Source organism: Petaurus breviceps, unplaced genomic scaffold (assembly GCF_028583685.1).
Source record: "Petaurus breviceps papuanus isolate PSGF00001 unplaced genomic scaffold, PetGlider_PUasm1.0 91133, whole genome shotgun sequence".
Classification (NCBI taxonomy): Eukaryota; Metazoa; Chordata; class Mammalia; order Diprotodontia; family Petauridae; genus Petaurus; species Petaurus breviceps.
Genome location: NW_027187419.1, coordinates 84,916,555 through 84,938,253, shown reverse-complemented (window position 1 = coordinate 84,938,253; position 21,699 = coordinate 84,916,555). Strand labels below are relative to the sequence as shown.

The 21,699-nt window shown below is 34.3% G+C and overlaps 1 protein-coding gene across 28 annotated transcripts in view; it reads left to right on the top strand.

Moving 5' to 3' along the window:
- BAZ2B (bromodomain adjacent to zinc finger domain 2B) overlaps positions 1 to 21,699 on the top strand; it is a 376,035-nt gene that overhangs the window by 229,712 nt on the left and 124,624 nt on the right. For 20 of the 28 annotated variants that reach the window (XM_069079748.1, XM_069079734.1, XM_069079737.1 and 17 more), the window contains 4 exons: positions 7,474 to 7,641; positions 8,922 to 9,115; positions 18,144 to 18,350; positions 19,152 to 19,547. In XM_069079748.1, coding sequence (XP_068935849.1) covers positions 7,474 to 7,641; positions 8,922 to 9,115; positions 18,144 to 18,350; positions 19,152 to 19,547 — 965 coding nt within the window. The remainder of the gene's footprint in view (positions 1 to 7,473; positions 7,642 to 8,921; positions 9,116 to 18,143; positions 18,351 to 19,151; positions 19,548 to 21,699) is intronic. The other 8 variants (XM_069079732.1, XM_069079744.1, XM_069079742.1 and 5 more) reach the window with 4 other exon arrangements.

Below are 21,699 nucleotides of genomic sequence, written 5' to 3'. Positions count from 1 at the left end.
TAAAACATTACATTTTGGAATTTGATGTAAAAAAAAATCACTTTAGAAAATCAGAATTAGTAAAAATTAAGCTCTACCAATAATACTACATTTGTTCTATAAGACCCTTCCCAAAAAAGGCCAAGATAGTCATAGCAAAAGTACTTGAAATCTTAAATTTGTCATTTTACTGACTAATGGCCAAGTTTTCCTTTTGGGCATGACATCAGCATATCTAAGCCTTAATATTCTCTTGGTACTATTAAAATCACATCCTTTGTAGTAGAATTATGCTTATTGTATTCATCATGAGATTTTCTTTGCCTTGTAATTTTAGTATGGTATTCTTCTTCCTATCAAATAATCTATCACTTTTTAGACTGTGCATGTTAAAGATTGGTTGTAGTGATTTAAAATAAATAAGATTGGGCTGATGTAAGAACTTAGCCAAAATGTTCCACTTTTGAAAAATTTTTAACATGTGAAGGTAAACTCAAAATACAAAGAAGAAATTGTTAGGAAGTTTAAATGGAAACAGTTTATTTTCAAGTGGAAATTTTTGTCCATTTTTGCTCCATTTTAGTTATTTTGGTTGTTTTTTGGGGAGGGGCTGCAGCCCATAGTTTTTTTTTTTTTTGTGGAAGGAAGAACCCCAAGGTTCAGATAAATAAGAATTATTTTATTAAATAACTTTTTAATTAATTTCTTTGGATGTTAAGTTAACAAAACTTACCTTTTTAACTTTAACCAAAGTTAAAAGTGAAATTATACTGATGCTACCCATGAATATAGTTTCAAATCAATTCTTGCAATATTTATTGTATGCAGTTAAACTCACTTTATTTGTAAACTCTGATAGTTTTAAAAGTCCCATGTTTGGTGTAAAACTTTTAACAGAATGATTGACTTCAATATATTTCATGCAATATATAATTGAGGAATTTTTCCAGGGATCTATAGAGTTTTTTTTTGAAACTTGAATGTTCCTATGGGTTAGATCTGTGGGGTTTGTTTCAGGTAAAACACATTTTTACCATCAGGTGATATCATCTTAAATCAAAACACTGGATGCATATCTTTCTTTGTTTTTACTTATCTCTTCTTGGCATAATGCAATATCAGTATTTTGATATGCCAAGTTTTCTTTTTTATGATTCCTTTGACTTTTCTTGTATTTAAATTACTTGAGTCCTACTACAAATTTCAAATTCAACACCAGAGTCATGGTAATGATATTATTGGTGGTGATGATGATGACGACGATATATGTATATGTGTGTATTTTTTTCTAGAAGTCTTTTATGTTTTGTATTTAAACTCTATTCGCTAAATGATTTCTGTAAAGTTAATTTTTCCTCATAAGATTTTTTTAGTCTAATTTTCAATACATAATTCATAGTCCAATATAATTTGTTAAAAACAAACTCTTACCTTCAAGAAATAAGAAAGGGACATAAGTAGAAATATTTAATTCGACAGTATTTCATAGGGAAGGGTAACTAAAAATATAGTTGCCATATCCTCACCAAAAGAACTCTAAAATGACCTAATCCAGGAGATACTGAATCTGGCTAAGCTAGGAGACATGTAAGCCCAGGGTAACACTGATTTAGAATACAATCTTATTTGCAACACATTTTAAAGATGTCAGAAGACTGTGAGCAATATCATCTCATAAAAAAATGACCAAAATCAGTTAAGAAAATGAGCCTGAAGAAAAGTTATTATGAGATCCAGCCAAGCCAAATCACCTTATTAATTTATAGATGAGCGCCGGCCTTGGAGTCAGGAGGACCTGAGTTCAAATTCGGCCACAGACACTTAACACAAAAACTAGCCATGTGACATTGGGCAAGTCACTTAACCCCAATTGCCCTCCAAAAAGCAAAAAAAAAAAAGAATTTATAGGTGAAACCAGGAAAATCAAGAGACAAAATGGGAAAGATCCACAAATTTTCATTCTTTTTAGCAACTTTTCCCAGGGAACCATATTGCCATTTGTACTATATTGTATTCTACCTTTGTACTAGGGTAAGGAAGTGCCATTTAAGAAAATTAAATAAGAAGGTGCAAGGAAACTTAGCTAAATAGAAGAGGACTCTCTATTAGAGGTGGTATTATGTTAAAGACACACAGTGGTCATTACTGAGAATATTTCAAATGATAATGATATTTTGATTTGAGAAAATGAAAGACAATGCTTTTACCAAAAATAAACAAGACAAAAACAAAATTGAAAAATCAGCAGCAGCTACTTTAAAATTAAATTCAATATGCTTCATCAGAAATTAGTATTTCCAGAAAGTATTTATATTATTCAGTTTCCAGTTTATAAAAAAATTCTCTAGATTTATAAACAATTGGCACCTGCATGTCTACTTTTTCATCTTGATACATTTTATGAAACCATTCTATACAGACATAACAAGCATCTGTGTTGAAAACATGAGTAGATTTTCTTCTGAAGACCACGTCTTTATAATCATATAGTTTATATACATGACTGAGAAATAGAAAATAAAATATCTCTATGTTAATTATTTATTTTGGAAAAGCATTTAACTCAGTAGAACAACACACGGCCCTGAAATTTCTCCTAAAACAAGGAACAAGCTCTCGCTCTCTCTCTCTCTCTCTCTCTCTCTCTCTCTCTCTCTCTCTCTCTCTCTCTCTCTCTCTCTCTCTCTCTCTCTCTCCCCCCCCCTCCCCCCCTCCCCTACTCCTCCTCCTCTCTCTCTCTTACACACACACACACACACACACACACACACACACAGACATATGTTTAAATTATACACGATTCTTTGGGAAAAACCCTAAAAAATAACTATTGAGTGAACCCTTGATTATTCATATAAAATTGAGGTGTAAAATTGACACGCTCACCTAAATGGTTCACAGATGTTCTCTGTTGAATCTAAACAGAAAAAGATTGCTTATTGACTGCAAGCTTCTCCAAATGCTTCTGTTCTCAAATAACATTATTTTGGTTGCTTTGGACTCCAGAACACTGCAAAAGCTACCTCACAGAAATATGCAGCAATGCAAAAGATGTTTAATCATGGACAATAGAGGATGAAAGTACATTCAAATGCATATTGCCAAGACTTTGTCAAGAAATTAGATGGGCAGTGAATCAGATTTGTCTGTCTACTTATTCACCTATCTATACATTATTGACAGGAACTGCAGATGAATAATGAACTGGACTCACAATTGAGTAAGAAGAGGAGATCTAGATGAATTACAGTTGGGAAATTGTGTCATGTTTCCATTGATCCTAAACTGTGCATCACTTCAAAAGCCTATTTAACAGCAGTATTCTAGTGATGCAATATGATTAAAAATCATCATACACCACAACATGAGAAGATTCAAAACTATAAGTAATACAAGATGTATGGTGGGCATAACTAGACTGTATAAATATTGCCATCAATGACATGTAGATTCAAGCTGACATAAAAGACTAAAGAGACATAGACCAGTCCTGTAATGGAAAAATAACAGATTACATAGTAACAGTGCATGTGCTGCTACATTGGATTTGGAGTTTAGAAAAAATGGATTCAGATTCTACCTGTTGACCATGGTGCAAATCATTTAATGTCTCTAGCCCTCATTTTTTCCCACTTATTTTATGAGGTGTTAGATTAGATGTCATTTAAAGGATGCTTTCAGCTTTAAAAATCATCATCTTATTTTCCTATTTTGCCAAACCCTGGAGACATAAAAATAACTGAAGGAAAAGTTTCAAGCATTTTATATAAAACTTCTATGGTCTTACTAGCTGTGTGACCTTGGGCAAGTCACTTAACCCCAATTGCCTTGCCTTCCTCCCCCCCCCCCAAAAAAAAGTAAAACCTCTATGGAGGGTTTATAGAAAAATAATCATAAAAAATGCAAATGTGTACAGGGCTTGAAATTTTCATTAATGGAGAGAATAATTACACTGATGAAGTCATAGATGCATCTAATTATAAAAATAAAGAATAGTAGCTTTAGTCATTGCAGGTACCAGTTTGAATATAGTTTACCTAACACACATTTCTCCTTTATTTCTGAATAGTCTTAATCAATTACACAGGGTTATACCTTAGAAAGAGATTTTTGGTTCGGTTTCCATGTCTATATACTGCTGATTTTATATTAGCATTATTTAAAGGGAGAAGTTTTCGTGTGATGTGTGTGTGTGGGGAGAAATTGTACTCAGTGTAGGCTCATAAAGTTGTTTCTAAGTAGCAATTGTAGTTAGTAATTTACTCATCTTTTATAAGCTTTCTGATTCTTACATTTAAAAAACAGGTAAACTTTGATTTCTTTTTATATGTTCTTTCATAGGGATTCTCTATATCTAGAATTTTAGACAAAAAAAGCTGTTAGAAGATATAGTATGTCTTATCATATTTTTTTAACATTATTGTATTCTTCAACAATTTCCATAGTTTACTAACAATGGAGAGATCACTAATTTTCCTTGCAAAATTAGGCAACAAACAATATTTTGATGGTGTAAACGATTATCCAAATAAGGAGAAAAACATTTTTCAAGATTTTGGACAGAGGTTTAGTTGGTTTCTTTGTTATTTTCAAACCATTTTATCACAGAAAAATAGAATTTCAGAGTTGGAAGTGGCATTTATTCTAACTAATACTTGAAAAACTATCCCCACTATGACACACCTGAATAGTTATCTAGTCTCTGTCTGAAAGAGCTTTAGTAAAAGGGGGACTCACTGAGGCATCCCAATTTTACTTTCATATAATTCTTATCTTTAGGAAGTTTTTCCTTGTGTCAAGCCTGAATTTATATATTTGCACTTCTACTCACTACTACTATGTCTGCCTTTTGTGGATGAACAAAATAAGTTTATATCTGTCTTTTGCATAATAATCTTTGAAATACTCAAAGATATCTATCCTATTCTTTGTAATTTCTCCTTTGGGCTAAACATACTTCGTTCCTTTTGCCAATCTGCATATGGGTAAATGCCATTTTGGTGGCCCTTGTCTCAATTTTCTTTTGCTTGTTGTCGTTCTTCCTGAGCTTTGGTATTCAGAACTGAACCTAAAATTCTGGAAGTGATCTGAATAAGGGTGAGTACTGTGGGACTACCAGTTCCTTACTCCTGGAAGGGGGAGGGCTCCTTTATCTCCATTCAAGATTATATTAACTTTTTTTTATTGTCCTATAAATAGCGCTGTTGTCTCAGTGAGTCTACAGTCTATTTGAACCTCAAATCTTATTCAGACAAGCTAATACCTAGCCATACCTAATCTGTCTTGTGCTTGTGGTAATTTGTTTTAATCCAAATGCTAGATTTTACAATTATCCCTATTAAATTTCATATTATTAGATTCAGCCCTAATGTTCTAGTCTGTAGGGATGTTTTTGGATGTTAACTATTACCCAGTACTAATAGCTTTCTCTTTATCTTTGTGTCATATGAAAATTTGATAGGAATGCCATTGTCCCTTTATTCAGTCATTGATAAAAAATATTAGGCAGCTTAGAGGCAGGAACAGATCCATAGGGCATCCTTTCAACTTGACTTTGAACCATTCATGACTAATCTTTGATCCTGGCCATTTCTGAATCCATCTAATTGTGTTGCTGTCTAGTCTACATGTTTTTCCTAGCTATTTTTTTCTAGTTATTCTAGATATTTCTAGCTATATTTTCTAGATATTCAGTGTCTGTGGTATTCTCCTAATCTGTCAGTTTTGTAACCCTGACACAAAAAAGGTACTAAGGTGCACACATCAGCAACATATATGTCAAAAAAAGAAGTTAACTATGGCATGATTTATTTATCATTCTGGTACTTTGTGATCACAGCTTTCTTGGGAGTTCACTTACCATTTCATTAATAATACATTTTAGAACTTTTTAAATGGGAATTAAAAGTCAGGCGCACTGACCTGCAGTTCACAGATTCCATTTTCTTCCCTTGTTTTAAAAATCAGGACATTTACCCTTATCCAACCCTATGGCACTTCTGTTCATATCCACCAATTCTGTCAGCAGGTAAGGATGTAATTCACCTGGGTTAGAGGATATGAATTCCCCAAGCTCAGCTAGGGTCTGTTTTATTTCTTTTGGTTATCTGATCCCAAATAGCCACTTTTGTTTGTCTTTCAAAGAGTATTCCCATTGCCAGAGAAAACAGAAATAAAACATGAGTTGTGCAACTTAATTATCATCAATTGTTGTCCTCTTACATACCTAGAGCAATTATCCCACCCCTTCTTTGATACTCTTCTTTTTCTCATAATAACTTTAAAAGCAACCCTCTTTGTTAGTATTAATTTTCCTCACTATCTTCAGCTCATTTTGAGCTTTTAGCATTCTAACACCTTTCTTGTATTACCTTGCCATACTTCTGTACATAATTCTGTTATCTGCTCTTCCATCTTTTGTACACATCATTAAAAAGTCTAAGTTGTTCAGGGAGTTTTCCATGAGTGTTGATCTCTTTATAAACTCCTGTTTTTCTTCTTCATTAGTAGTATTACTTTTTTTTTCTAAAGAACTTTGAGTTATGAAACTGCTTTAGTCACCATTCTGAAAGTACAATTTAAAAAAACCCCACTTGTCTTTTGCCGAAAAATTTGGCAGATCTTTTAAAAGGAGCTTTTTAAAGAGTTAAATTTTACTTGTTGAGCTATTGATTTCAACATTTCAGTTTGATAGACAGTAATTGTTTTTAAGTATTTGTTAGGAGAAAATTCAGGCTTTTCTTATTAGCTTTTAAGGAGAGACTCATATTTTTAAGTTGGTATTAAAGTTATGTAATTTAAGAAATTTTCCTTGAACAGTGCCATACCTTTACAATGGCATTAAAAAGCTTCTTTGGATTATGTGAGTGGGTGAGTGTGGGAGTATACATGTATATACATGTACGTAATGTTTATATATTAAATTGTTGTAAAACGTTTGCATTCTGAAAGGATTTTAAGAAGACATAATTAACATTTCTATGAGTATGTATCATTTATACCATTTAAACTATCATGGTTCACATTCACATTCCGCATAAGTTGGGGGATGTCCTTGTGTTTTATGTGACTGATCATAAATTTTTGAGTTAAAAAAAGAGGGAAATATAGTACCAAATATTTTAATTTTTTTTGCTTTTTTGAAAAGTCATTGGGAAATAGAATAATTACTACATGTTTCAGGTTTTCCATGTTGTTTTTTAAACCCAAAATACTTCTCTTTAAATTCTCATTCTGTGAGAAGCTGCTGATACAGATATGATGTTGTCTAAGATCAGAAGAGTAAAATGAAAAGCACAAGCCATAACTTGGATGATCACATGATGTGTCTTGTGTTCCATTTCTTTTCTTTTCCAGTAAGTAAGTTTGTCAGAACTAAAAGAGGCAGAGCTGAACAAAATAATTTTGTTTTGAAAATGCACTTGATTCTTTTTATTAGATGTTTTCTGATGTGACTTTAATTGCAGAAATAATACGCATGTTTGTTTATTTGAGGTGCAGAATGGTGGAGAACAGCAGATGTACATGCTCGTTCAGGGGCAACCTTCTTTTCACCACTCCTGGGGATTCCGCCACTGTTTGCTTCTTCAGCTCAGAATCATGATTCATCTTCATTCCATTCAAGGAATACAGGAAAAAATAATCGAGGTGGTCTAGAAAAAGGTAACAATACAAAAATGTTAAAAGAATATTACAAACCCTTTCCTGTGATATCAATTTTCAATGATGTCTATGAGGTTTTTTCTCAAGCATTGTCATGTATTTAGGGTGTTCTTGGGTACACACTAATGTCTCCCAAAAAAGTTAGTTTGTATTTTAATTTCATCTCACAGTATGCTTTTTATTTCAAAAGTATGGATTTTATCTTGTATATGTGTTGTGCTTAATTTTAGTTGAGGTTCAATTTCTTTAGTTTGATGAATAAAAGTGATGTCTTTTATGATTGATTATTTAATAATATCCATTTAAAAGAAAATAAACAAAATTCCTTGAGTGGACAACCTAATGAAATATGTTTTACTGTGCTGTGGGATTAAGTAATCATGATCCTTGTCAGTGTTGATGTAATTAAGATTCATTCAAAGAGCCAGACCTGGGGGTAGGCAAGAGGAGAAAGTAAACAACATTCTACAAGTTCAAGGAAGGACTCTTTTTTTTTTAACATCTTTTTGCTTTTTATTTTTTTGGAGGGGGGAAGGCAGGGCATTTGGGATTAAGTGACTTGCCCAAGGTCACATGGCTAGGAAGTGTTAAATGTCTGGGGTCGGATTTGAACTCAAGTCCTCCTGACTCCAGAGCTGGTGCTTTATTCACTGCACCACCTAGCTGCCCCTTTTATATCTTTTTAAAATGTACTTTGTATGCCAGAAAATTATTTTCTTCATATAAATATTTATTTTGTGGTAAATCAAGTCATGAACAGACAACATGACAGTGGTTGGAGAGCCAGCATCAGAAAAACCCGTTTAAGTTCTGACTCTGACACATACTGACTTTGTGACCTTGGAGAAGTCATTTATCTCTCAATCCCTCTAGACAACTCCCTTAAGATTATAAATTTCAGAGTAGGTGCATTTGGTGGAGGGAGTTTTCTCAATGGAACCACAGGTCTGGGTCAAAAAAGGGAAGCCACATGTGCTACAACAGAGACTCTCAGCCTCCCTTCAGCAGTTTTAAAACCTTGATTAGGGTTTACAATTGTCCTCTCAGCCTCTCATCACTTGTAATAACAATAACATCTCAGTGAACTATATTTGTCTGTTATTTTTTGACATTTTGGAAATTATTGTCAGTTTTAATTAGAAGTTTTCTTAAGGCTTAAAATGGTTTTTGAAAATTTTTCTTCCCTGTAAATAGTGAAAGATTTCATAGCCTAACTTCTTTTCAAAAGGAAGAAAAATATTTCTACAATTGTTGTTTGAGATGCTTATTTTTTTTCCAAGGTGTAAATGGGTCAGTAAATGGAAACAGTCCATCACCTGTATCTGGCATCAGTACATCTGTATTATCCACTACAGCTTCGAGTTCCACTGGACAAACAAAAGCTATGACTCCAGGAGGAGGAAGTCGCAAATGTAATCAGGATCAAACAAAAAATCAACTTTTGGATGCCAGAGCCGACAAAATAAAAGATAAGGTAAATTACAATCTGGGAAATACAAGACATGGCTATAATTATAAGGCATAGAGTAGACAAAGGACTAATTATCTACAAGTTAACTTTGTTATTAAATGCTATGTGTTGTAGTTTTACCAAAATAAATGGATTTTTCTCATGTAGTAGTATTATCTTCTAGGTAAATGATTAGTGGATATGAATTAAAGAATAAGCTGTGTCAGCTCTATCCAAATATAGTATTGTACTTATCAATAATAAGTAATGATGCAAGAAGAGCATACTAACTCACCTTAGTCGCGTGTCATTAGGCAGGAGATAGTATGAATTTTTTGATCTCTGAAAACCTGCAGACTCCTCTTAAGTGCTTTGAATTATATCCACTTGGGTCTGTCTGCTTTATCTTATACTTACAAGGTTATCATCTTCACCAAAAAGCCTACATGAAGAGCCTGTTCTCTAGACACTATACCGTAGACCTGAATTCTGTCCTTAAAATCTAAGACAGACTTGCAAATATATATGTATACATGTAAAATTTACAAATAATAGAATAAAACATTATAGCAATAATCAAGTGAAGAGGTAGGTATGCTATACCTCCTATACCATTCTTCCCTTTTTCCAGTCTTTCCAAGATCACCAAGCAGTTGTTACCTGTCACTTCTTTCAGTAGCCTGGGATGTAATTCATTTGACCCCAGTACCTTGGTTGTCTCTTGCCATCTCCTCATTTTTCCTTGAATTTCTCCTTTATTTTATCCCTTTTCACTCCAGTTTTCCAATCCAAAGGTCATTTTCCTTGGCAGGAAATAACAAAACAAAATATAAGCTGAGTAGTCCTTCCTTCTTTCTGTCATAAATTCATTGTCACCTTTCCATTCTAACGTGGAACGGTGGTCCTACCTGTTCTTTCACCTCCTTGCATTGCACGTAATTTTTAAATGTTTTTGGTATTCATCACCAGTCAGCCCCCCTGGTCATTCTGAACTTTAATATTCAATATAGACTTGCTCAATCTGCCTCTTTTTTTTTTTCCTTCTTAAAGGTTTTGTTGCTTCAACCAACCTTTGTAGACTTCTTGTTTCCTTCCTCAGCTCATTCTGTGTTCTAGCAAATCTGGTCAACTCACCATCCCAAGAGAATGCTCTGCATTTTCCCATATTTATGCTTGTGTTTTATGCCATACTCTTCACCTGGAATATCTTTTTCCCCACTCTTTCATACTGAATTCCCACCCATCTTCTAAATAGTAGTATTTCAAATTCCATCTGTTGTAGGAAGCCTCTCCTGATGGCACTGTTGGCACTGAATGATTCTTAACCCTCAAACCTAATAATATTTTATACCTCTCTGATATAATTATCATACATTACTGTATATTATAGTTATTTGTATGTGCATTATCTCTTTATTACAGTGCAAGATGTCTGAGGGTGTCTCATCTAAATTTTGCATCAATCCCAGTGCCTATCACAATATTCTGCACAAATTAAAGTTTTTTGAATTGAATTTTCCCCCATTGATTATACTCTTCCTTCTTATGGAGATCTTGTATTTTCACAGCTTTATCCTCTTTGCCCTCTTTGTCTTTATTTCCTCACTTTATTTCATTTATCCTCACTCAGTTCATTCTGCCTTATTTTGTCTCTTTCTTTAAAATTCTTCCCTTTTGCCCTCTTTCCCACAATTCTTATACAGTTATCTCACAAAAATCTGTCACCCATTTTCTTTCTAGAAAATTTTCTGCCTAGCAGATGGGAAAAGACCTTTTGTACACTCTTTTTAAATTGATAAGAGATCTCTGTGTAGTTCTAGCAGTTCCACTGGGCAATCTCAGTAACCCACTATGGATTTTGACTGCAAGATAGAAACTTTTGCTTTGTATACTAAATACTGGCTTTGTTTATATGTTGTCATGTTGTTCTGTAATATTGTTCTCCCTTCAATCTCTGACTGCTGTTTCAACCCTTGTATTAATAAAGTTATCCCTGAAATCCTCAACTCTTTATAATTTTCAGCTACTTATCTGATATTCCTAGGGATATTGGTGCTTTTATTATTAAATTCATTAATGGCTAATGGCTTTATTTGGGTTCATAGTATAATATAGAAATCACTTTTGTTAACACATATTAGATGATGCATTGGATAGAGGGACAGGCCTGGAGTCAGGAAGACTCATCTTCTCGATTTCACATCTAGCCTCAAACACTTACTAGCTGTGTGACCTTAGGCAAATCACTTAACCATGTTTGCCTCAGTTTTCACATCCATAAAATGAGCTGGAGAAGGAAATGGCAAACCACTCCAGCATCTTAGCCAAGAAAACCCCAAATGGGGTCATGAAGAGTCAGACATGGCTAAAAAAATGACTTTGCCTATCTTTCATTCGTCAAAAGATACATAGAAACTTTCCCTCAGTAACCATTTGATTGGTTTTAGTCTTGTTGCCCTGTTTCTGAGAGGTTTTTTTTTTTATGTACACATTTATTTTACATTGTTATTTCACTTTTTCATCATTTTAGTCTGCTTTTTGGCAGCTTTTTGATGATTCCATTTCTTTAGTAGTTTTCACAGTACTTATTTTATTATAAATGTCTCCTCCTAATTGTACTACGTATTTCAATTAAGAACTCCAAATTCATTGTTACTCAGGATACACCATCTATTGAATTTTGTATTTTCATTTTCTAAAAGTTAGAGACTAACTTCTGGCATTTCTGTCCCATTACTTCTCCTTCTGATCTCAAATATCAATTATGTGATCATATTCAAAGTTTCACTATTCATCTAGTTCTATATAACACTGTTTTGTAGTTGTTTTTAAAACCCTTTACTCATTTATTAAAGTGCAACATGTTATCCACTTTCAGGAAGATTTTTTTAGAAGTTTTATTTCTTTGGTTGTAAGTATAACTTAAGTACCCAGAATACAATGACTTTTTACTTAGCAATTTAGGATAGATGGAACTTTAACATTGCCTTTATGTTAGGAATTAAACAGCTGCCTAACATCCCTTGGGACTTAATGTAAAATATTTTAAACTGAGCAGCTTTCCCAGGAGACATAAAAGTTCATGACTGTAAAGTTGTTCGAAATATTCAAGACCAAACTCATAATGATAATGAAATTATTTGAAAATATATGTCAAGTCAGGTTCATAATTTTCTGTCAAATAGGTGAAAAACCTGATTATTGACTAAATTTAATTATTCATTATAGAATCCAATTATATAGTGCTAGTATAGAAACAGTGGGTAATTAAAAATTTCTTGTTATATGGAATTCAGTTAGTTTATTTGTATAAGGGAGTAAAGTAATAAGCATTCATATAGTGTCTGCTATTTGACAGGCACTCTGCTAAGTTTTTTACAAATATTTCATTTGATCCTTACTACAACCCTTCATGGCAAGTGATATTATTATCCCATTTTACAGTTGAAGAAACTTGTTGTAAAGATACCATTTATGCTTAAATGATAAAGAAGCTATATTTTTTGTAACTTACTCTACATAGTTCTTAGCTACTTTTCAAAGTTTTCTACTTTAAAATGATCAAAACACAAAAATGGGAAAAATGGGGCTTGGATCTACTGAGTTCAAATGCTTAGATGTTTACTATCAATCCTTCTAAGAGTATTTCCTTAACCAGTAAAGTGGAGATACGAATCTAGCTAGATAAGCCCTACCTAACTCTCAGAGCTGTCATGAATAAATCTGTAAACCATAAAATATTATGTAAGTTTGAGTTTTAATATTAAGTCAGTAGTTTATTATGATTTATGATTTTCTAAATTTTATATTAGTTACTATTATTATCTCTTTCAAAAGTCTTACTCCAAGATGTAGTCCTTGGATCAAAATCTCTTTCTTGACCCAAAGATAATCAATGCACTAGAAACCTCTTATTTGATTCCTTTGCTTCCACCCAGCCAAGCTTTGGGAAAATCATTATCTGATCTTTCCTGGGGTATCCACCGTTCTTGGCTAAGAGTGCTCAGGTTTACAGGCTTCAAAACATGATAATTTTATTTGCAAAGTAATGACTACAGAAAGGATCGTCATAAAAAAAAGTCCAACAGCCAATCCCTCAGTGTATTTTCTCCCTTCCCTTCCCTGACTCACTCTGCTACCTTTCACTCCCAGAAAGGGGGAGGTTGGGGCTTGGTCCTCCCTGTCACTTTCACTGTCCACCATAATTCTGCCTCCTTTTGCTTACTGCTGTGGCTTTGCCTCCTCCAGTGGTAAAGGAGGTGACCTTAGGTTTTGAAAGGCTTTGCCTGGAGAATTCAATCTCTAGTATCTCATCACCAAGAAGAATGGCCCAGGTTTCAGTATTCCTCACTTTGTCAAATCACCCTCAGCTACTTCGTCCTCTTGCTTTTTAGTTTCCTTTTTGTGTGTTGACTTCCCCATTAAGCTCCTTGAGGGACTGTCCCTCTTTCTTGCTGGTATCTCCAGAGTTTAGCGCAGTTCCTGGCACCTAAAAGGCACGTAATAAATGTTATTGAATTGAATTGAAATTGAATATTAAATTCTTCTGAGTTGGAAAAGTTTCAAGTCTAATCCTGTTGACAAGTTATATACTTTGGTTGTCTGAGACCAAACTAAGAAATGGAGAAACTCATGATCAACTGCTTGAAAGGCAATTGTTCGATTCTTTGCCCATGGCAATCCATGAAACTAGGAAAAATACAAAAATCACCCAGTCTTACGTATGTGTTCTTCAGACTCTGCCTGGATGCTACTAGAGGAGCAGAAGAGAAGGACAACGGGGACTAAGAAGCACATAGTTTTAGAGCATCTGAAAACATCAGTTGTTGGTATTCACAAAGTGAGATCTTTGTTCAGTGATGAATGAGTTGGAGGAACTGAAATCAGTACTGACATTCTTACTCTAGATGAAATGGGAATTTGCAACTAAATTGCTACACATAATTTAAAGAAGTCGTTCTAAATAGAGTACTTTTATTAGTAAATAGGAAAACTCACAAGTTCTCAGAAAAGCAAATAAAGGAGTTGGCAGAGTTGATTTCATTATGTGCCCCAATGCTACAAGAAACATTATTTTAATCAGTTAATCAACATGCAAACAACTATGTACAAACAAGATATATACAGGATAAATGCTAGCTATAAATCAGAGATAATCACCGAGGGTAACTTTAAAGGGGAATGGGAAAGGCTTCTTGAAAAAGTAAGATTTTAGCTGAACCTTGAAGGAAGCCAGAGAATTCAGGAAGTAGAGACAAAGAAAGGTAATAATTCTAGGCAGGTGAGTCATCTAGTAAAAAGGCACATTGTTGGGAGATGGGAGGTCTTATTTGGGTAATGGCAAACAGGTTAGGGTGCCAGTAGTCTGCATAGTGCATGGAAGGGAGTAAAAGGGAAGAAGACTGGAAATGTAGGAAGAGGAGTCAGGTTGGGAAAGGCTTTGAATGCCAAGTAAAATAAAATACTTTATATTTGTTTCTCGAGGTTATAAGGAACCACTGGATTTTGTTGAATAAGGAGGTCACGTTGTCTGACTTGCATTTTTAGGAAGGTCACTTTGACAACTGATGAAAGGAGGGCTGAATTGGAGAGAAACTTGAAGCAGGGAGACCAACCAATAGGCTATTTTAATAGTCCACATGTGAGGTGATGAGGTCAGGCACCAGTGTAGTGGCAGTGTCAGAGGGGAGGGAGAATGGGATATATGCAAGGCATAATATGATGGAAAAGTCAATAGGGCTTGGCAACTGATTGTTTATAGGGAGTAAGAAAGAGTGAGCATTTGAGGATGACACTGATTATGAGCTTGGGTCACTGGGAAGATGATGCCAGTTACAGTAATAAGAAAGTTAAGAAGAGAGTGAGTTTTAGAGAAAAGATGATATCAATTATGGACAAGCAGGATAGTTTTGAAAGTAATGTGTGGAATTTTTTATACTTGTTTTTAAAGCAAGCAATATGAAATGGAGACTCAGTTTCATATAGTATCTTCTTATATGCTCTGTACTATGGAAATGTTTTCTTTTTTTTGTATTTTAAGTTCACAATAAAGAAATCCCTCTCCCACCCCCACAGAGATTTATTAGAGAATGTTATTTGTAGCTCTCTGGAGATGGTTTTCAAATCGGTATCCAGATTGGGATGATGGTCTGACAGTTCCCCAGACTGGGTTGCCTATGTGGTATCTCCACTAAAGATGGTTTCCTAGCTCCCCCTCACATAATACAAATTTATATATACACATTTCTGTATATGCATGAATATATCCTGTAGCAAGCAGTAATGATTCATCTGTATTCCCTAGGAAGTAAACAAATCTTTTCACATATCATGTGAAAGGGATATAGAAATCACAAGCCACACACTTATAAAACTTGAACAAAGGTATAGGTGGCATGCTGATCAAATTGTCCAATGACACAGTAGATCTAATAAATTGTTTCCTGCTTCCTAAAATAGATACACACCCAGCACTTTGAAATATTCATTGTGGTGGGGCTTAGTGGCGCAGTGAATAGAGTTCTAGCCTTGGAGACAGGAGGACCAAAGTTCAAATCCAGATTTAGACACTTAACACTTACTAGCTGTGTGACCTTGGACAAGTCACTTAACCCCAATTACCTTGACTTCCCCCCTCTAAAAAAGAAAAAAAATATTGATTGAATGGAATTATTTTAATAACAATAGTAAGGAACAATAATAACAATGACAGTTTATTAATTCTTTCAAGTTATAGAACACATTGGCAGGAAAGTTATTATTTCTTTTTATTTTAAAATGTGAATACTAAATATTGAAGAAGTTAAGTGGCTTTTTCAGGGTGTTATAACCACTTGATTACAGCTTAGACCTCAAACCCATATCCTCTGACTTCCTTTCTGTTGTTTTGCTCAACATACTGCCTAAAAGTGGCGATTTTAATATTATGAGACATTTTCCCCATTATGTATTGAGTTTTACCTCTGCTACTAAATTTGTCATTTTAATTAGAACATATACAGTTATCTCATATAAATTCTTAGAATTTCAACAATTTCATTTGAATATTAAAGCAAAAATAAAAACAAACATAAGCACTACATTGAAGACTGAAAAAAATAGGAAAACAAAATTATTTCATTAAATTGCATCCAGCTCCTTTTGGTTTGTTGTTTCTCTTTTACTATTTCTGTTGTGTGTGTGTGTGTGTGTGTGTGTGTGCATGCGCATGTGAAAGTGTGCGTTTGCATATTTTTGTGTCTATGTATATATCTCTACCTGTGTGTTTATGTATGTATACATATCTTAGAAAGGTCTTTAAAGGGGAGGCGAGTGAATCTGGACTTTGCATATGTGAAAAACTATTAAGCATATAATAAATACTTTTCTTTTTTTTTGTAAGCAATTGGGGTTAAGTAGCTTGCTGAAAGTTACATGGCCAGTTATTTTGTGTGGGTGCTAAGTATCTGAAGCTGGAACTGATCCCGGGTCTCCCGACTCTGGGGCCGGTGCTCTTACTCACTGCACCACCAGGCCACCCCAATAAATACTTTTCAATGATAATAATGATGTTTGTAATGGATACTGAATCTGTTTCTGCAATATGCATGAGAATTAGACTTTCTTAAAAGCCATGGCAGAGTTGGTAATCATATAGCTTCAGTGACTCTTTCTAGGTGTGGTGCTATTGGATATCCATTAAAGGACAAACGCTGTGCCTTGCTAGATCAGGAGTCCAAATCCCAATGGGTACAAAAAATTTGTCGGGGTGGCTAGGTGGCACCAGCCCTGGAGTCAAGAGGACCTGAGTTCAAATTTGGCCTCAGACACTTTAACACTTACTAGACATGTGACCTTGGGCAAGTCACAACCCCAATTGCCCTGCCTTCCCCCCTTCAAAAAGCAGAAAAAAAATTGTCAAGGGAGTAACAAAATACTATAATTTGTTTTTTGGTACACCAAACAATGAAGATTAAAAATTTTTTTTTTTGCTATGTCCTTGGAGAAGCATATCCTATTCTTATTAAATATGCTAAGAAGGCTTTAATTCCATTTATAATAACAATTCTATGTTGGGCGGCTGGTGGCACAGTGAGTAAAGCACTGGCCCTGGAGTCAGGAGGACCTGAGTTCGGTTCCAGCCTCAGACACTTAACACCCACACAAAAAACTAGCCGTATAACCTTGGGCAAGTTACTTAACCCCAATTGCCCTCCAAAAAAAAAAAAGAAAAAAAAAAAACAATTCTGTGAATCAGGATGCTTGTCTCTGTTCTCAGTCATATCAAAAGCAGGAAACAACTTGGAGACGAAACATGATAGATAGGTAGGCATCTCTTTCAAAATCTAGAGTGAGGATAGAATTTTTGGCTGACAAGAAACAGAATCTTGGGATATTTATTTGAGTATGTTCCAATATACACTGAGCAATTTTATGATGCTACAATATTATTATTCTTATGTGTATATGCCTGGTCAACTATCTCTTTCCTTTCATATTTAATAGATGGCTTGGCAAGCTAAAGCATATGGGGATTAAACACACTTAGGCACCACTGCGCTGGAAAAATGGAGCATTTCCCTCATTTTAGCATTCCTAAGAGCCTCAGTTATTTAAGCTATTAGCCTCTTCAACCAGTTGATATCCTTTGCACAGAAGAGGGAATAGAACTGAATTTGTAATTTCAAATTCAAAATACAAATTACAGTAAGGAAATTAACACTTAAATATATTTCAAAATGTTCATTTGTAAGCTTGCCTTGCATATCCATCAAACAGCACACAGCTTCACTTTTTTTTTGTTTCAGAAACGTAGTGGAAACTTAGGAATGTATCACTGATACTGTTCTTTTCTAATATCCTATTATAGGCTAGCTATTACAGGCTAGATTGAGGACTCGCAGTAGACAAAGTTCAGTTGGATCAGTTTGTTAAAATGATTATATTTGTCACATGTGAAATTTTTTTCTTCTTTCATTTCAAAAGTGAAACATTATTTGAAAGCTTATTTATGTCCAAAAATTGAATTCCATTTTGAAAACAAAGTCTTGATAAAATATTTGCCTTTTCCCAGAAGCCAAGAAAGAAAGCCATGGAAAGTTCAAGCAACAGTGACAGTGACTCAGGCACGTCCTCAGACACCTCAAGTGAAGGCATCAGTAGCAGTGACTCGGATGATTTGGAGGAAGATGAAGAAGAAGAAGAAGACCAAACTGTTGAAGAAAGTGAAGATGATGATTCTGATTCAGAAAGCGAAGCACAACATAAAAATAAAACCAAGGTATAGCCACCATATCTAGATTTGGGTACTTTTAATTTTAAATTAATGGATTTATGTTTACTATAAATTAATCACACAAATGTTGTTTTTAAATAAAAATTTTCCCTTTATTTTTACCTTCTACTACATAGGAAGAGGCAACATGGAATGATGAATAGAGGTCCAGTCTTGGAGTAAGGGAGACCTAGTTTCAGTCTTGCCTCTTATATATGTTACCTGTGTGACCATGGGGAAGTCACTTAACCTCTAAGTGTCCCTGGCCTAGGCAATGCTCTGAGACTATAGGTTAACCTGCAAAATGTGAATCCACTTAAGACAAGCAAGGTTTTCATAGGGATTCAATTATAGATTGAGACACAGAATTTTCTTTCTCCCTCCTTCTACCTCTAGACTAATATTTTCTCCATTGCTAGGAGCTGCAGTTTTTTCAAGTAGAAAACAAATAGGAGATTAGGTAGAAAACATATGAACAAGGGATTTATGAACTTTGCGTGAAATGTTTTTACAGCTTTTTCATTTGAACATTAGAATTTTTTTTTGCTTTTGGGAGGGCAATTGGGGTTAAGTAACTTGCCCAAGGTTACATGGCTAGTTTTTTTTGTGTGGGTGTTAAGTGTTTGAGGCCAAGTGTTAAGGCCAGAACCAAACTTGGGTCTTCCTGACTCCGGGCTGGTGCTTTACTCACTGCCGTCACCTAGCCACCCAGATCATTAGAATTTTTTTAAAGTCCATTCTATTCTGTCATGTTCTGAGTGATTACTTCATGGTTCAGAAATTTAAAAAATATATATTCTCTTACAGGTGCTATTGCATGGTATTATGGACCTGAAGTCAGATGGACAAAAAGTAACTGAAAAGTCCCAAGAAAAAAGAATACACCAGCCAATACCTCTTGTGTCTGAATCTCAGACTCATTCATCATTCCAATCCCAGCAGAAGCAGCCTCAGGTTTTGTCACAGCAGCTTCCCTTTATTTTCCAAAGCTCTCAGGCAAAGGAGGAATCTGTGAACAAACACACCAGTGTAATACAGTCTACGGGATTGGTGTCCAATGTGAAACCTTTATCTTTGGTAAATCAAGCCAAAAAGGAAACTTACATGAAACTCGTAGTTCCTTCTCCTGATATACCCAAAGCAGGGAATAAAAATACCTCTGAAGAATCTAGCCCTTTGACCAGTGAATTGAGATCCAAACGGGTAAGCAAAAAAATTAATGGATATTATGTTTAGTCTTGAGACTGAAATTGTAGCTGATGAAATGTTTTTTGAACTGCTTAATATGTAACTAGCATTTGGTTATTGGAACTTTGTCTCACAAGCTTTCAGAAAAATTGTTATTGTAGACTGAAGAAAAATTTTAAACATTTAAAAACATTTTTGATTTAAGGAAAAACCAAAAGGGTTTTATGATAAATCATACATCTTTGCTTTAAGAAAACATTGAAAACATTCTATTCATTGCCTCATTAAAGAGAAACCATATATACATATATATATATATATACATATATATATATATATATGTTGTACTAGGTATATATTAAATAAAGTGAAGACAATAAGGACAACAAAAATGTTCATATGAACCACTGTATTCTGAGAATCAGCAAAAGATACCTTCTACTTAAATATTTTTTTAAATGAAGATTAGAAATGTGAAGAAATTTAAGCAGTAGGAATTCATATATAGGAAACTAATATTAGCCATCCTTATTTAATACTATATCCAAATTACATTTGTTCATTATTTAACTAATATTTATGGAGCCCCTACTTTCCTATGTTCAACACACGATTGTAGATACTGTGAGGGATTCAAAGACATCTTTCTGACATAAAGGAACTAGGACGGGAATAAAATGAACAGATTTTTTTTTCAGATAAGAATTTAAGCCCAAACTAAAATTCTGAGTTAGAAAATCCCTGGTTTGTCTCCTTGCTCATTCTATAGCCATGTAAGTTCTTATTTGATTTTTTTCTTAATCCCCACAGCTCTATGGGAAGTAGGCTTGTTAATTACTAAAGAAATTAGACAAGAGTCTCTGGTTTCTTCTCAGTACTACTGTTTTATTATGTAAAGGTTCATTGCAAAATCAAATCAAGTCATACCACATAGTCAAATTTGCCACTGTGCCAACCTGAGTCAGGAACCTGGGCATGATTCATAACTGACTAGAGTATCACAAGGTTTTTGGTTATGTTACTCCCTGTTTTCCATATCAAAGCTATCTTTATCTTTGCAGGAAGAATTTAACTTCAGAAATTCAAGCTCTTCTTTAGATCTAAAATGTATTAATAATTCCATTTGGGAATTAAATTTTTCATATACTCTTTTGATGATGGTTTAATGAAATTTAATTTGTTTTACTTGTACAAGAGAGATCTTCTAGAGCTAACTGTTTCCCCCCCTCATTTACAGAAATAAATTGCATGGTACAAGTTGTACTTAGTGATTCTCCATACCCTTTTCAGTTCACAAAAAATTTTTTGTAAAGGTACATTATTGAGTAGAAAAAGTTGCACGTACCACTGTTTAATCCAATTAATTTTCTTAAATTTATCTTCTAAGCACATTTGTCCCTCTTGCTTCCAACATGTCACAGATTTTTATTGACTAGTAAGGGTGAAGCATTAGGTAAGGTGCTCTGGTTGGATAAAAAAATGAATAGGACTTAGCTCCTTCCTTCAGGAAGTTTTCTCTCTAATAAAGGAGATGACGGACATATCAGTTATTGCAGATAAATGACTTGCAGTATGTGATAAGTTACAACAAATAAAAGGAGCACTATGAGCACAAAGACAAATGATGAAGATAGTGCTTCTCTTTTGGGTTATCAGAAAATATTTCATGGAAGATGACAGTTTAACTGTGCTTTGAAAAATGGGTGATATTTCAAATGGTGTAGAGGGTTCCCTCCATGTAAACAACTGCAAACTTTCTAGAAGAAATGCATGGAGAACAACAAGTGATCACATTTTGTTGAAATATAAAGTATAGCTATGGAAGAGTAGATTAGGGCTAGATGGTAAAAGGGCCTTGAATGACAGAAGAAAAGGTAGATTTTTATTTTGCTAGGCAGTAATGAATAACTGGAAAGTTTCTCATCATGGACATGACAGTCTAAGAAGATTAATCTGGCAAGTAGAAAGTGCCAGAGAAACTTCAGCTTGAATATTACCTCTTTACATTTATTGACTGTGACTGTGGCCCTCAATTTCTTTTCTTTTTTATTTCCTTCCTTCCTTTCTTCCTTCCTTCCTTCCTCCTTCCCTCCCTTCCTCCCTCCCTCTCCCTTCCTTTCCTCTCCCTCCCTTCCTTTCTTTCTTTCTTTCTTTCTTTCTTTCTTTC